Source organism: Bombina bombina, chromosome 5 (genome assembly GCF_027579735.1).
Source record: "Bombina bombina isolate aBomBom1 chromosome 5, aBomBom1.pri, whole genome shotgun sequence".
Taxonomy (NCBI): Eukaryota; Metazoa; Chordata; class Amphibia; order Anura; family Bombinatoridae; genus Bombina; species Bombina bombina.
In genome coordinates, this window is record NC_069503.1 from 6,190,684 (window position 1) to 6,207,780 (window position 17,097).

Genomic DNA, 17,097 nt, shown 5'->3' on the forward strand with positions numbered 1-17,097 from the left:
TCTCTCTCTGTGTGTCTCTCTCTCTCTCTCTCTCTCTCTCTCTCTCTCTCTCTCTCTCTCTCTCTCTCTCTCTGTGTGTGTTATATACAGACAGTACCTTCTCTCTCTCTCTCTCTCTCTCTCTCTCTCTCTCTCTGTGTGTTATATACAGACAGTACCTTCTCTCTCTCTCTCTGTGTGTTATATACAGACAGTACCTTCTCTCTCTCTCTCTCTCTCTCTCTCTCTGTGTTATATACAGACAGTATTCTCTCTCTCTCTCTCTCTCTCTCTCTTATACAGACAGTACCTTCTCTCTCTCTCTCTCTCTCTCTCTCTCTCTCTCTCTCTCTCTCTCTCTCTCTCTCTCTCTCTCTCTCTCTCTCTCTCTCTCTCTCTCTCTCTCTCTCTCATATACAGACAGTACCTTCTATCTCTCTCTCTCTCTCTCTCTCTCTCTCATATACAGACAGTACCTTCTATCTCTCTCTCTCTCTGTGTTATACAGAGGGCACTGCATATACTGATGTGTGAGTATTTCCTATAGTCACCCCAGTGATGAGAAGGACTCGTCGGTCTCTCGGAACATCTCGGCGGCCAGTCTGGGGTCCCTACTAGTTCCCAGCGCTAATCATGTGACCCAGAGCAGTGAACCCAACCTGACGGACCCCCTGATGGGAGGAGACCCGAGCGAACATTACACCAAGATAGATATAGAGCGTGAGGTGAGTCACTGTGTGTTATGCAGAGAGTGCATGTGTGTTATGCAGAGAGTGCATGTGTGTTATGCAGATGTGTTATGCAGAGAGTGCAGGTGTGTTCTACAGAGAGTGCATGTGTGTTCTACAGAGAGTGCATGTGTGTTCTACAGAGAGTGCATGTGTGTTCTACAGAGAGTGCATGTGTGTTATGCAGAGTGCAGGTGTGTTATACAGAGTGCAGGTGTGTTATACAGACAGTGCAGGTGTGTTATACAGTCAGTGCAGGTGTGTTATACAGAGAGTGCAGGTGTGTTATACAGAGAGTACATGTGTGTTATACAGAGAGTACATGTGTGTTATGCAGACAGTGCAGGTGTGTTATGCAGACAGTGCAGGTGTGTTATACAGACAGTGCAGGTGTGTTATACAGACAGTGCAGGTGTGTTATACAGAGAGTGCATGTGTGTTATACAGAGAGTGCATGTGTGTTATACAGAGAGTGCATGTGTGTTCTACAGAGAGTGCATGTGTGTTCTACAGAGAGTGCATGTGTGTTCTACAGAGAGTGCATGTGTGTTCTACACAGAGTGCATGTGTGTTCTACACAGAGTGCATGTGTGTTCTACACAGAGTGCATGTGTGTTCTACAGAGAGTGCATGTGTGTTCTACAGAGAGTGCATGTGTGTTCTACAGAGAGTGCATGTGTGTTCTACAGAGAGTGCATGTGTGTTCTACAGAGAGTGCATGTGTGTTCTGCAGACAGTGCATGTGTGTTATGCAGACAGTGCAGGCGTGTTATGCAGACAGTGCAGGCGTGTTATACAGTCAGTGCAGGTGTGTTATACAGTCAGTGCAGGTGTGTTATACAGACAGTGCAGGCGTGTTATACAGAGAGTGCAGGCGTGTTATACAGAGAGTGCAGGCGTGTTATACAGACAGTGCAGGTGTGTTATACAGACAGTGCAGGTGTGTTATACAGTCAGTGCAGGTGTGTTATACAGACAGTGCAGGTGTGTTATACAGACAGTGCAGGTGTGTTATACAGAGAGTGCAGGTGTGTTATACAGACAGTGCAGGTGTGTTATACAGACAGTGCAGGTGTGTTATACAGTCAGTGCAGGTGTGTTATACAGTCAGTGCAGGTGTGTTATACAGTCAGTGCAGGTGTGTTATACAGTCAGTGCAGGTGTGTTATACAGAGAGTGCAGGTGTGTTATACAGACAGTGCAGGCGTGTTATACAGAGAGTGCAGGCGTGTTATACAGACAGTGCAGGTGTGTTATACAGTCAGTGCAGGTGTGTTATACAGTCAGTGCAGGTGTGTTATACAGTCAGTGCAGGTGTGTTATACAGTCAGTGCAGGTGTGTTATACAGAGAGTGCAGGTGTGTTATACAGACAGTGCAGGCGTGTTATACAGAGAGTGCAGGCGTGTTATACAGACAGTGCAGGTGTGTTATACAGTCAGTGCAGGTGTGTTATACAGTCAGTGCAGGTGTGTTATACAGACAGTGCAGGTGTGTTATACAGTCAGTGCAGGTGTGTTATACAGACAGTGCAGGTGTGTTATACAGACAGTGCAGGTGTGTTATACAGTCAGTGCAGGTGTGTTATACAGTCAGTGCAGGTGTGTTATACAGTCAGTGCAGGTGTGTTATACAGACAGTGCAGGTGTGTTATACAGAGAGTGCAGGTGTGTTATACAGAGAGTGCAGGTGTGTTATACAGACAGTGCAGGTGTGTTATACAGACAGTGCAGGTGTGTTATACAGTCAGTGCAGGTGTGTTATACAGACAGTGCAGGTGTGTTATACAGACAGTGCAGGTGTGTTATACAGACAGTGCAGGTGTGTTATACAGACAGTGCAGGTGTGTTATACAGACAGTGCAGGTGTGTTATACAGACAGTGCAGGTGTGTTATACAGACAGTGCAGGTGTGTTATACAGACAGTGCAGGTGTGTTATACAGACAGTGCAGGTGTGTTATACAGACAGTGCAGGTGTGTTATACAGACAGTGCAGGTGTGTTATACAGAGAGTACATGTGTGTTATACAGAGAGTGCAGGTGTGTTATACAGAGAGTACATGTGTGTTATACAGACAGTGCAGGTGTGTTATACAGACAGTGCAGGCGTGTTATACAGAGAGTGCAGGCGTGTTATACAGAGAGTGCAGGCGTGTTATACAGAGAGTGCAGGTGTGTTATACAGACAGTGCAGGTGTGTTATACAGTCAGTGCAGGTGTGTTATACAGTCAGTGCAGGTGTGTTATGCAGACAGTGCAGGCGTGTTATACAGACAGTGCAGGCGTGTTATACAGACAGTGCATGTGTGTTATGCAGAGTGCAGGTGTGTTATACAGAGAGTGCATGTGTGTTATACAGTCAGTGCAGGTGTGTTATACAGTCAGTGCAGGTGTGTTATACAGACAGTGCAGGTGTGTTATACAGACAGTGCAGGCGTGTTATACAGACAGTGCAGGCGTGTTATACAGACAGTGCAGGTGTGTTATACAGAGAGTGCAGGTGTGTTATACAGTCAGTGCAGGTGTGTTATACAGTCAGTGCAGGTGTGTTATACAGACAGTGCAGGTGTGTTATACAGTCAGTGCAGGTGTGTTATACAGTCAGTGCAGGTGTGTTATACAGTCAGTGCAGGTGTGTTATACAGTCAGTGCAGGTGTGTTATACAGTCAGTGCAGGTGTGTTATACAGTCAGTGCAGGTGTGTTATACAGACAGTGCATGTGTGTTATACAGTCAGTGCAGGTGTGTTATACAGTCAGTGCAGGTGTGTTATACAGTCAGTGCAGGTGTGTTATACAGACAGTGCAGGTGTGTTATACAGTCAGTGCAGGTGTGTTATACAGTCAGTGCAGGTGTGTTATACAGTCAGTGCAGGTGTGTTATACAGTCAGTGCAGGTGTGTTATACAGTCAGTGCAGGTGTGTTATACAGTCAGTGCAGGTGTGTTATACAGACAGTGCAGGTGTGTTATACAGAGAGTGCAGGTGTGTTATACAGTCAGTGCAGGTGTGTTATACAGTCAGTGCAGGTGTGTTATACAGACAGTGCAGGTGTGTTATACAGAGAGTGCAGGTGTGTTATACAGAGAGTGCAGGTGTGTTATACAGACAGTGCAGGTGTGTTATACAGTCAGTGCAGGTGTGTTATACAGTCAGTGCAGGTGTGTTATACAGACAGTGCAGGTGTGTTATACAGTCAGTGCAGGCGTGTTATACAGTCAGTGCAGGCGTGTTATACAGACAGTGCAGGCGTGTTATACAGACAGTGCAGGCGTGTTATACAGACAGTGCAGGCGTGTTATACAGACAGTGCAGGCGTGTTATACAGACAGTGCAGGCGTGTTATACAGACAGTGCAGGAGTGTTATACAGACAGTGCAGGCGTGTTATACAGACAGTGCAGGCGTGTTATACAGACAGTGCAGGCGTGTTATACAGACAGTGCAGGCGTGTTATACAGACAGTGCAGGCGTGTTATACAGACAGTGCAGGCGTGTTATACAGACAGTGCAGGCGTGTTATACAGACAGTGCAGGCGTGTTATACAGACAGTGCAGGCGTGTTATGCAGAGTGCAGGCGTGTTATACAGAGAGTGCTGGTGTGTTATGCAGAGAGTGCAGGTGTGTTACACAGAGAGTGCAGGTTTTGTATGCAGACAGTGTATGTGTGTTATACAGAGGGTGTTATACAGAGGGTGTTATACAGAGGGTGTTATACAGAGGGTGTTATACAGAGGGTGTTATACAGAGGGTGTTATACAGAGGGTGTTATACAGAGGGTGTTATTCAGTGGGTGTTATTCAGTGGGTGTTATTCAGTGGGTGTTACAGAGGGTGTTATACAGAGGGTGTTATACAGAGGGTGTTATACAGAGGGTGTTATTCAGTGGGTGTTATACAGTGGGTGTTATTCAGTGGGTGTTATATAGTGGGTGTTATATAGTGGGTGTTATACAGTGGGTGTTATACAGTAGGTGTTATACAGTAGGTGTTATACAGTAGGTGTTATACAGTAGGTGTTCTACAGTGGGTGTTCTACAGTGGGTGTTATACAGAGGGTGTTATACAGAGGGTGTTATACAGAGGGTGTTATACAGAGGGTGTTATACAGAGGGTGTTATACAGAGGGTGTTATACAGAGGGTGTTATACAGAGGGTGTTATACAGAGGGTGTTATACAGAGGGTGTTATACAGAGGGTGTTATACAGAGGGTGTTATACAGAGGGTGTTATACAGAGGGTGTTATACAGAGGGTGTTATACAGTGGGTGTTATACAGAGGGTGTTATAGAGACGGTGCTCTTTCAGTGGGTTTTATAAAGATGGTGTTATACAGAGGGTGTTATTTAGTGGGTTTTATAAAGAGGGTTTTATACAGACGATGCCTATTCAGTGGGTTTTATAAAGACGGTGTTATACAGACGGTGCTTATTCAGTGGGTTTTATAAAGACGGTTTTATACAGACGGTGCTTATTCAGTGGGTTTTATAAAGACGGTTTTATACAAACGGTGCTTATTTAGTGGGTTCTATAAAGACGGTTTTATACAGACGGTGCTTATTCAGTGGGTTTTATAAAGACGGTTTTATACAGACGGTGCTTATTTAGTGGGTTTTATAAAGACAGTGTTATATAGTTGGTGCTCATTCAGTGGGTTTTATAAAGACAGTGTTATACAGACGGTGCTCATTCAGTGGGTTTTATACAGAGGGTGTTATACAGACGGTGCTTATACAGTGGGTTTTATAAAGACAGTTTTATACAGACTGTGCTCATTCAGTGGGTTTTATACAGAGGGTGTTATACAGACGGTGCTCATTCAGTGGGTTTTATACAGAGGGTGTTATACAGAGGGTGTTATACAGAGGGTGTTATACAGAGGGTGTTATTCAGAGGGTGTTATTCAGAGGGTGTTATTCAGAGGGTGTTATTCAGAGGGTGTTATTCAGAGGGTGTTATTCAGAGGGTGTTATACAGAGGGTGTTATTCAGAGGGTGTTATACAGAGGGTGTTATTCAGAGGGTGTTATTCAGAGGGTGTTATTCAGAGGGTGTTATACAGTGGGTGTTATACAGTGGGTGTTATACAGTGGGTGTTATACAGAGGGTGTTATACAGAGGGTGTTATACAGAGGGTGTTATACAGAGGGTGTTATACAGAGGGTGTTATACAGTGGGTGTTATACAGAGGGTGTTATACAGTGGGTGTTATACAGAGGGTGTTATACAGAGGGTGTTATACAGAGGGTGTTATACAGAGGGTGTTATACAGAGGGTGTTATTCAGAGGGTGTTATTCAGAGGGTGTTATACAGAGGGTGTTATACAGAGGGTGTTATACAGAGGGTGTTATACAGAGGGTGTTATACAGAGGGTGTTATACAGAGGGTGTTATTCAGAGGGTGTTATTCAGAGGGTGTTATTCAGTGGGTGTTATTCAGTGGGTGTTATTCAGTGGGTGTTATTCAGTGGGTGTTATTCAGTGGGTGTTATACAGAGGGTGTTATACAGAGGGTGTTATACAGAGGGTGTTATACAGAGGGTGTTATAGAGACGGTGCTCTTTCAGTGGGTGTTATACAGAGGGTGTTATACAGAGGGTGTTATACAGAGGGTGTTATACAGAGGGTGTTATACAGAGGGTGTTATACAGTGGGTGTTATACAGTGGGTGTTATACAGTGGGTGTTATACAGAGGGTGTTATACAGTGAGTGTTATACAGTGGGTGTTATACAGTGGGTGTTATACAGTGGGTGTTATACAGTGGGTGTTATACAGAGGGTGTTATACAGAGGGTGTTATTCAGAGGGTGTTATACAGAGGGTGTTATACAGAGGGTGTTATACAGAGGGTGTTATACAGAGGGTGTTATACAGAGGGTGTTATACAGAGGGTGTTATACAGAGGGTGTTATACAGTGGGTGTTATACAGAGGGTGTTATACAGAGGGTGTTATACAGTAGGTGTTATACAGTAGGTGTTATACAGTAGGTGTTCTACAGTAGGTGTTCTACAGTGGGTGTTCTACAGTGGGTGTTCTACAGTGGGTGTTCTACAGTGGGTGTTCTACAGTGGGTGTTATTCAGAGGGTGTTATTCAGAGGGTGTTATACAGAGGGTGTTATACAGAGGGTGTTATACAGAGGGTGTTATACAGAGGGTGTTATACAGAGGGTGTTATACAGAGGGTGTTATACAGAGGGTGTTATACAGAGGGTGTTATACAGAGGGTGTTATACAGAGGGTGTTATAGAGACGGTGCTCTTTCAGTGGGTTTTATAAAGATGGTGTTATACAGAGGGTGTTATTTAGTGGGTTTTATAAAGAGGGTTTTATACAGACGATGCCTATTCAGTGGGTTTTATAAAGACGGTGTTATACAGACGGTGCTTATTCAGTGGGTTTTATAAAGACGGTTTTATACAGACGGTGCTTATTCAGTGGGTTTTATAAAGACGGTGTTATACAGACGGTGCTTATTCAGTGGGTTTTATAAAGACGGTGTTATACAGACGGTGCTTATTCAGTGGGTTTTATAAAGACGGTTTTATACAAACGGTGCTTATTTAGTGGGTTCTATAAAGACGGTTTTATACAGACGGTGCTTATTCAGTGGGTTCTATAAAGACGGTTTTATACAGACGGTGCTTATTTAGTGGGTTTTATAAAGACAGTGTTATATAGTTGGTGCTCATTCAGTGGGTTTTATAAAGACAGTGTTATACAGACGGTGCTCATTCAGTGGGTTTTATACAGAGGGTGTTATACAGACGGTGCTCATTCAGTGGGTTTTATACAGAGGGTGTTATACAGAGGGTGTTATACAGAGGGTGTTATACAGAGGGTGTTATTCAGAGGGTGTTATTCAGAGGGTGTTATTCAGAGGGTGTTATTCAGAGGGTGTTATACAGAGGGTGTTATTCAGAGGGTGTTATACAGAGGGTGTTATTCAGAGGGTGTTATTCAGAGGGTGTTATACAGTGGGTGTTATACAGTGGGTGTTATACAGAGGGTGTTATACAGAGGGTGTTATACAGAGGGTGTTATACAGTGGGTGTTATACAGAGGGTGTTATACAGTGGGTGTTATACAGTGGGTGTTATACAGAGGGTGTTATACAGAGGGTGTTATACAGAGGGTGTTATTCAGAGGGTGTTATTCAGAGGGTGTTATACAGAGGGTGTTATACAGAGGGTGTTATTCAGAGGGTGTTATTCAGAGGGTGTTATTCAGAGGGTGTTATACAGAGGGTGTTATTCAGTGGGTGTTATTCAGTGGGTGTTATTCAGTGGGTGTTATTCAGTGGGTGTTATTCAGTGGGTGTTATTCAGTGGGTGTTATACAGAGGGTGTTATACAGAGGGTGTTATACAGAGGGTGTTATACAGAGGGTGTTATACAGAGGGTGTTATACAGTGGGTGTTATACAGTGGGTGTTATACAGTGGGTGTTATACAGAGGGTGTTATAGAGACGGTGCTCTTTCAGTGGGTGTTATACAGAGGGTGTTATACAGAGGGTGTTATACAGAGGGTGTTATACAGAGGGTGTTATACAGAGGGTGTTATACAGTGGGTGTTATACAGAGGGTGTTATACAGAGGGTGTTATACAGAGGGTGTTATTCAGAGGGTGTTATACAGTGGGTGTTATTCAGTGGGTGTTATACAGTGGGTGTTATTCAGTGGGTGTTATACAGAGGGTGTTATACAGAGGGTGTTATACAGAGGGTGTTATTCAGAGGGTGTTATACAGAGGGTGTTATACAGAGGGTGTTATACAGAGGGTGTTATACAGAGGGTGTTATACAGAGGGTGTTATTCAGAGGGTGTTATACAGAGGGTGGTTATACAGAGGGTGTTATACAGAGGGTGTTATACAGAGGGTGTTATACAGAGGGTGTTATACAGAGGGTGTTATTCAGAGGGTGTTATACAGAGGGTGGTTATACAGAGGGTGTTATACAGAGGGTGTTATACAGAGGGTGTTATTCAGTGGGTGTTATTCAGTGGGTGTTATTCAGTGGGTGTTATTCAGTGGGTGTTATACAGAGGGTGTTATACAGAGGGTGTTATTCAGTGGGTGTTATTCAGTGGGTGTTATTCAGAGGGTGTTATTCAGAGGGTTTTATACAGAGGGTTTTATACAGAGGGTGTTATACAGAGGGTGTTATACAGAGGGTGTTATACAGAGGGTGTTATACAGTGGGTGTTATACAGAGGGTGTTATACAGAGGGTGTTATTCAGAGGGTGTTATACAGTGGGTGTTATACAGAGGGTGTTATACAGAGGGTGTTATTCAGAGGGTGTTATTCAGAGGGTGTTATACAGAGGGTGTTATACAGAGGGTGTTATACAGAGGGTGTTATACAGAGGGTGTTATTCAGTGGGTGTTATACAGTGGGTGTTATACAGAGGGTGTTATACAGAGGGTGTTATTCAGAGGGTGTTAGAGGGTGTTATACAGAGGGTGTTATACAGAGGGTGTTATACAGAGGGTGTTATACAGAGGGTGTTATACAGAGGGTGTTATACAGTGGGTGTTATACAGTGGGTGTTATACAGAGGGTGTTATACAGAGGGTGTTATTCAGAGGGTGTTATTCAGAGGGTGTTATACAGAGGGTGTTATACAGAGGGTGTTATACAGAGGGTGTTATACAGAGGGTGTTATACAGAGGGTGTTATACAGAGGGTGTTATACAGAGGGTGTTATACAGAGGGTGTTATACAGAGGGTGTTATACAGTGGGTGTTATACAGAGGGTGTTATACAGTGGGTGTTATACAGAGGGTGTTATTCAGAGGGTGTTATTCAGAGGGTGTTATTCAGAGGGTGTTATACAGAGGGTGTTATACAGAGGGTGTTATACAGAGGGTGTTATACAGAGGGTGTTATTCAGAGGGTGTTATACAGAGGGTGTTATACAGAGGGTGTTATACAGAGGGTGTTATTCAGAGGGTGTTATTCAGAGGGTGTTATTCAGAGGGTGTTATTCAGAGGGTGTTATTCAGAGGGTGTTATTCAGAGGGTGTTATTCAGAGGGTGTTATTCAGAGGGTGTTATACAGAGGGTGTTATACAGAGGGTGTTATACAGAGGGTGTTATACAGAGGGTGTTATACAGAGGGTGTTATTCAGAGGGTGTTATTCAGAGGGTGTTATTCAGAGGGTGTTATACAGAGGGTGTTATACAGTGGGTGTTATACAGTGGGTGTTATTCAGAGGGTGTTATTCAGAGGGTGTTATTCAGAGGGTGTTATTCAGAGGGTGTTATACAGTGGGTGTTATACAGAGGGTGTTATACAGAGGGTGTTATACAGAGGGTGTTATACAGAGGGTGTTATTCAGTGGGTGTTATACAGAGGGTGTTATACAGAGGGTGTTATACAGAGGGTGTTATACAGAGGGTGTTATTCAGAGGGTGTTATTCAGTGGGTGTTATACAGTGGGTGTTATACAGTGGGTGTTATTCAGAGGGTGTTATACAGAGGGTGTTATACAGAGGGTGTTATACAGAGGGTGTTATACAGTGGGTGTTATACAGTGGGTGTTATACAGAGGGTGTTATACAGAGGGTGTTATACAGAGGGTGTTATTCAGAGGGTGTTATACAGAGGGTGTTATACAGAGGGTGTTATACAGAGGGTGTTATACAGAGGGTGTTATACAGTGGGTGTTATACAGTGGGTGTTATTCAGAGGGTGTTATACAGAGGGTGTTATTCAGAGGGTGTTATACAGAGGGTGTTATACAGAGGGTGTTATACAGAGGGTGTTATACAGAGGGTGTTATACAGAGGGTGTTATACAGAGGGTGTTATACAGAGGGTGTTATACAGTGGGTGTTATACAGAGGGTGTTATACAGAGGGTGTTATACAGAGGGTGTTATACAGTGGGTGTTATACAGAGGGTGTTATACAGAGGGTGTTATACAGTGGGTGTTATACAGAGGGTGTTATACAGAGGGTGTTATACAGAGGGTGTTATACAGAGGGTGTTATACAGAGGGTGTTATACAGTGGGTGTTATACAGAGGGTGTTATACAGAGGGTGTTATACAGAGGGTGTTATTCAGAGGGTGTTATACAGTGGGTGTTATTCAGTGGGTGTTATACAGTGGGTGTTATTCAGTGGGTGTTATACAGAGGGTGTTATACAGAGGGTGTTATACAGAGGGTGTTATTCAGAGGGTGTTATACAGAGGGTGTTATACAGAGGGTGTTATACAGAGGGTGTTATACAGAGGGTGTTATACAGAGGGTGTTATTCAGAGGGTGTTATACAGAGGGTGGTTATACAGAGGGTGTTATACAGAGGGTGTTATACAGAGGGTGTTATACAGAGGGTGTTATAGAGACGGTGCTCTTTCAGTGGGTGTTATACAGAGGGTGGTATACAGAGGGTGTTATACAGAGGGTGTTATACAGAGGGTGTTATACAGAGGGTGTTATACAGTGGGTGTTATACAGAGGGTGTTATACAGAGGGTGTTATACAGAGGGTGTTATTCAGAGGGTGTTATACAGTGGGTGTTATTCAGTGGGTGTTATACAGTGGGTGTTATTCAGTGGGTGTTATACAGAGGGTGTTATACAGAGGGTGTTATACAGAGGGTGTTATTCAGAGGGTGTTATACAGAGGGTGTTATACAGAGGGTGTTATACAGAGGGTGTTATACAGAGGGTGTTATACAGAGGGTGTTATTCAGAGGGTGTTATACAGAGGGTGTTATACAGAGGGTGTTATACAGAGGGTGTTATACAGAGGGTGTTATACAGAGGGTGTTATTCAGAGGGTGTTATACAGAGGGTGTTATACAGAGGGTGTTATACAGAGGGTGTTATACAGAGGGTGTTATACAGAGGGTGTTATACAGAGGGTGTTATTCAGAGGGTGTTATACAGAGGGTGGTTATACAGAGGGTGTTATACAGAGGGTGTTATACAGAGGGTGTTATTCAGTGGGTGTTATTCAGTGGGTGTTATTCAGTGGGTGTTATTCAGAGGGTGTTATACAGAGGGTGTTATACAGAGGGTGTTATTCAGTGGGTGTTATTCAGTGGGTGTTATTCAGAGGGTGTTATTCAGAGGGTTTTATACAGAGGGTGTTATACAGAGGGTGTTATACAGAGGGTGTTATACAGAGGGTGTTATACAGAGGGTGTTATACAGAGGGTGTTATACAGTGGGTGTTATACAGAGGGTGTTATTCAGAGGGTGTTATACAGTGGGTGTTATACAGAGGGTGTTATACAGAGGGTGTTATTCAGAGGGTGTTATTCAGAGGGTGTTATACAGAGGGTGTTATACAGAGGGTGTTATACAGAGGGTGTTATACAGAGGGTGTTATTCAGTGGGTGTTATACAGTGGGTGTTATACAGTGGGTGTTATACAGAGGGTGTTATACAGAGGGTGTTATTCAGAGGGTGTTAGAGGGTGTTATACAGAGGGTGTTATACAGAGGGTGTTATACAGAGGGTGTTATACAGAGGGTGTTATACAGAGGGTGTTATACAGAGGGTGTTATTCAGTGGGTGTTATACAGTGGGTGTTATACAGAGGGTGTTATTCAGAGGGTGTTATTCAGAGGGTGTTATTCAGAGGGTGTTATACAGAGGGTGTTATACAGAGGGTGTTATACAGAGGGTGTTATACAGTGGGTGTTATACAGAGGGTGTTATACAGTGGGTGTTATACAGAGGGTGTTATTCAGAGGGTGTTATTCAGAGGGTGTTATTCAGAGGGTGTTATTCAGAGGGTGTTATTCAGAGGGTGTTATTCAGAGGGTGTTATTCAGAGGGTGTTATTCAGAGGGTGTTATTCAGAGGGTGTTATTCAGAGGGTGTTATTCAGAGGGTGTTATTCAGAGGGTGTTATTCAGAGGGTGTTATACAGAGGGTGTTATACAGAGGGTGTTATACAGAGGGTGTTATACAGAGGGTGTTATACAGAGGGTGTTATTCAGAGGGTGTTATTCAGAGGGTGTTATTCAGAGGGTGTTATACAGAGGGTGTTATACAGTGGGTGTTATACAGTGGGTGTTATTCAGAGGGTGTTATTCAGAGGGTGTTATTCAGAGGGTGTTATTCAGAGGGTGTTATACAGTGGGTGTTATACAGAGGGTGTTATACAGAGGGTGTTATACAGAGGGTGTTATACAGAGGGTGTTATACAGAGGGTGTTATACAGAGGGTGTTATACAGAGGGTGTTATACAGAGGGTGTTATACAGAGGGTGTTATTCAGAGGGTGTTATTCAGTAGGTGTTATACAGTGGGTGTTATACAGTGGGTGTTATTCAGAGGGTGTTATACAGAGGGTGTTATACAGAGGGTGTTATACAGAGGGTGTTATACAGTGGGTGTTATACAGAGGGTGTTATACAGAGGGTGTTATACAGAGGGTGTTATTCAGAGGGTGTTATACAGAGGGTGTTATACAGAGGGTGTTATACAGAGGGTGTTATACAGAGGGTGTTATACAGAGGGTGTTATACAGTGGGTGTTATACAGTGGGTGTTATTCAGAGGGTGTTATACAGAGGGTGTTATTCAGAGGGTGTTATACAGAGGGTGTTATACAGAGGGTGTTATACAGAGGGTGTTATACAGAGGGTGTTATACAGAGGGTGTTATACAGAGGGTGTTATACAGAGGGTGTTATACAGAGGGTGTTATACAGTGGGTGTTATACAGAGGGTGTTATACAGAGGGTGTTATACAGAGGGTGTTATACAGTGGGTGTTATACAGAGGGTGTTATACAGAGGGTGTTATACAGAGGGTGTTATACAGTGGGTGTTATACAGTGGGTGTTATACAGTGGGTGTTATACAGTGGGTGTTATACAGAGGGTGTTATACAGAGGGTGTTATACAGAGGGTGTTATACAGAGGGTGTTATACAGTGGGTGTTATACAGAGGGTGTTATACAGAGGGTGTTATACAGAGGGTGTTATACAGAGGGTGTTATACAGAGGGTGTTATACAGAGGGTGTTATACAGTGGGTGTTATACAGTGGGTGTTATACAGAGGGTGTTATACAGAGGGTGTTATACAGTGGGTGTTATACAGTGGGTGTTATACAGAGGGTGTTATACAGTGGGTGTTATACAGAGGGTGTTATACAGTGGGTGTTATACAGAGGGTGTTATACAGTGGGTGTTATACAGAGGGTGTTATACAGAGGGTGTTATACAGAGGGTGTTATACAGAGGGTGTTATACAGAGGGTGTTATACAGAGGGTGTTATTCAGTGGGTGTTATACAGAGGGTGTTATACAGAGGGTGTTATACAGAGGGTGTTATTCAGAGGGTGTTATTCAGAGGGTGTTATACAGAGGGTGTTATACAGAGGGTGTTATACAGAGGGTGTTATACAGAGGGTGTTATACAGAGGGTGTTATACAGAGGGTGTTATACAGAGGGTTTTATACAGAGGGTGTTATACAGAGGGTGTTATACTGTCAGGGTTTCTTATAACTCAGTAATTCCCTGCAAGTGAAAATAGATTTAATTAATGTAAGGACCACAACTGCAGCCTAGTGGTGTTGGGAAGTGTATGTGTGATATTGCTGTTGTTAATGGGGGCAGCATGGGTAGCGGTATCAAACAATGCACTTCACATTAATATTAGCTTCAGGAGAACAATAGCTGAGACAACTGAGCCTCTAGCTCTACTCAGTATTGTTTCTCTGTACCTAGATAAATTATTATAGCAATTGCTAAGAAAACACAGGATATGCTTATTTAAAGATTATATGCTAAAGGTGTAGTTCAACCTAATAAGTCTCTAAATGAGGCAGATGTCGTTTATTCCAAGGAAGAGACTAAGTAAAGGATAAATTGCAGGTTTAAACAAGTTAGCAAATTCTGCAATATCAAAGTCAGTGAACTGAGGTTTAGATGGCAGCTTAACTTACCAACTACTTAGGGAAGAAATCCGGAATTAGTAGGTCTTAGGTTTTTGGTTTCCCAAAAGCGGAGGTGGCGAGGTTTGCTTGCTCCGTTGCTCTGCTGTGAGCCGTCGGCGCGGCCGCGTGCGTTGGCGTGTGACGTCACCGCTAAGTCCGTGAGATGAGGATGCAGCTGTGAGAGCGCAGCAGGTTGGGGTGTGTTCTTCGGTAAGTGCTTCCTTGAAGAGAACAGCTTGTATCAGAAATAACCAAGCAGTGATTCCTTGGGGTTGTGTTACTTTATGGTAAATTATGTGGGAGGTGTCAACCATAAGTGTGGAAAAACAGTAACTCTAAAGGATAAGTGAGAGAAGTAAGTGTACAGGAGAAATATGACATATACAGAGGGTGTTATACAGAGAGTGGTATACAATGGATTTTATAAAGAGAGTGTTTATACAGAGGGTGTTATACAGAGGGTGTTATACAGTGGGTGTTATTCAGAGGGTGTTATTCAGAGGGTGTTATTCAGAGGGTGTTATTCAGAGGGTGTTATTCAGAGGGTGTTATACAGAGGGTGTTATACAGAGAGTGGTATACAATGGATTTTATAAAGAGAGTGTTTATACAGTGGGTGTTATACAGTGGGTGTTATACAGAGGGTGTTATACAGAGGGTGTTATACAGTGGGTGTTATACAGTGGGTGTTATACAGTGGGTGTTATACAGAGGGTGTTATACAGAGGGTGTTATACAGAGGGTGTTATACAGAGGGTGTTATACAGAGGGTGTTATACAGAGGGTGTTATACAGAGGGTGTTATAGAGACGGTGTTATACAGAGGGTGTTATACAGAGAGTGGTATACAATGGATTTTATAAAGAGAGTGTTTATACAGTGGGTGTTATACAGAGGGTGTTATACAGAGGGTGTTATACAGAGGGTGTTATACAGAGGGTGTTATACAGAGGGTGTTATACAGAGGGTGTTATACAGTGGGTGTTATACAGTGGGTGTTATTCAGAGGGTGTTATTCAGAGGGTGTTATACAGTGGGTGTTATACAGTGGGTGTTATACAGTGGGTGTTATACAGTGGGTGTTATACAGTGGGTGTTATACAGTGGGTGTTATACAGAGGGTGTTATACAGAGGGTGTTATACAGAGGGTGTTATACAGAGGGTGTTATAGAGACGGTGCTCTTTCAGTGGGTTTTATAAAGATGGTGTTATACAGAGGGTGTTATATAGAGGGTGTTATTTAGTGGGTGTTATACAGTGGGTGTTATACAGTGGGTGTTATACAGTGGGTGTTATACAGAGGGTGTTATACAGAGGGTGTTATACAGAGGGTGTTATACAGAGGGTGTTATAGAGACGGTGCTCTTTCAGTGGGTTTTATAAAGATGGTGTTATACAGAGGGTGTTATATAGAGGGTGTTATTTAGTGGGTGTTATTTAGTGGGTGTTATACAGTGGGTGTTATACAGTGGGTGTTATACAGTGGGTGTTATACAGAGGGTGTTATACAGAGGGTGTTATACAGAGGGTGTTATACAGAGGGTGTTATACAGAGGGTGTTATACAGAGGGTGTTATACAGAGGGTGTTATAGAGAGGGTTTTATTTAGTGGGTGTTTTACAGAGGGTGTTATACAGATGGTGCTCATTCAGTGGGTTTTATAAAGATTGTGTTATACAGACGGTGCTTATTCAGTGTGTTTTTATAAAGACGATTTTATACAGACGGTGCTTATTCAGTGGGTTCTATAAAGACGGTGTTATACAGAGGGTGTTATACAGAGGGTGTTATATAGTGGGTGTTATATAGTGGGTGTTATACAGAGGGTGTTATACAGAGGGTGTTATACAGAGGGTGTTATACAGAGGGTGTTATACAGATGGTGCTTATTCAGTGGGTTTTATACAGAGGGTGTTATACAGATGGTGCTTATTTAGTGGGTTTGATAAAGACGGTTTTATACAGACGGTGTTATACAGTGGGTGTTATACAGTGGGTGTTATTCAGAGGGTGTTATTCAGAGGGTGTTATTCAGTAGGTGTTATACAGAGGGTGTTATACAGAGGGTGTTATACAGAGGGTGTTATACAGAGGGTGTTATACAGAGGGTGTTATACAGAGGGTGTTATACAGTGGGTGTTATACAGTGGGTGTTATACAGTGGGTGTTATACAGAGGGTGTTATACAGTGAGTGTTATACAGTGGGTGTTATACAGTGGGTGTTATACAGTGGGTGTTATACATACAGTGGGTGTTATACAGTGGGTGTTATTCAGTGGGTGTTATTCAGTGGGTGTTATTCAGTGGGTGTTATACAGAGGGTGTTATACAGTGGGTGTTATTCAGTGGGTGTTATTCAGTGGGTGTTATTCAGTGGGTGTTATTCAGTGGGTGTTATACAGAGGGTGTTATACACAGGGTGTTATACACAGGGTGTTATACAGAGGGTGTTATACAGAGGGTGTTATACAGAGGGTGTTATTCA

The 17,097-nt window shown here is 43.2% G+C and overlaps 1 protein-coding gene across 1 annotated transcript in view; it reads left to right on the plus strand.

The window, feature by feature from the left end:
- SLC4A2 (solute carrier family 4 member 2) overlaps nucleotides 1–17,097 on the plus strand; it is a gene marked incomplete in the record, with an annotated part of 556,511 nt that overhangs the window by 277,140 nt on the left and 262,274 nt on the right. The window contains 1 exon segment of the mRNA XM_053713254.1: nucleotides 527–704. Coding sequence (XP_053569229.1) covers nucleotides 527–704 — 178 coding nt within the window.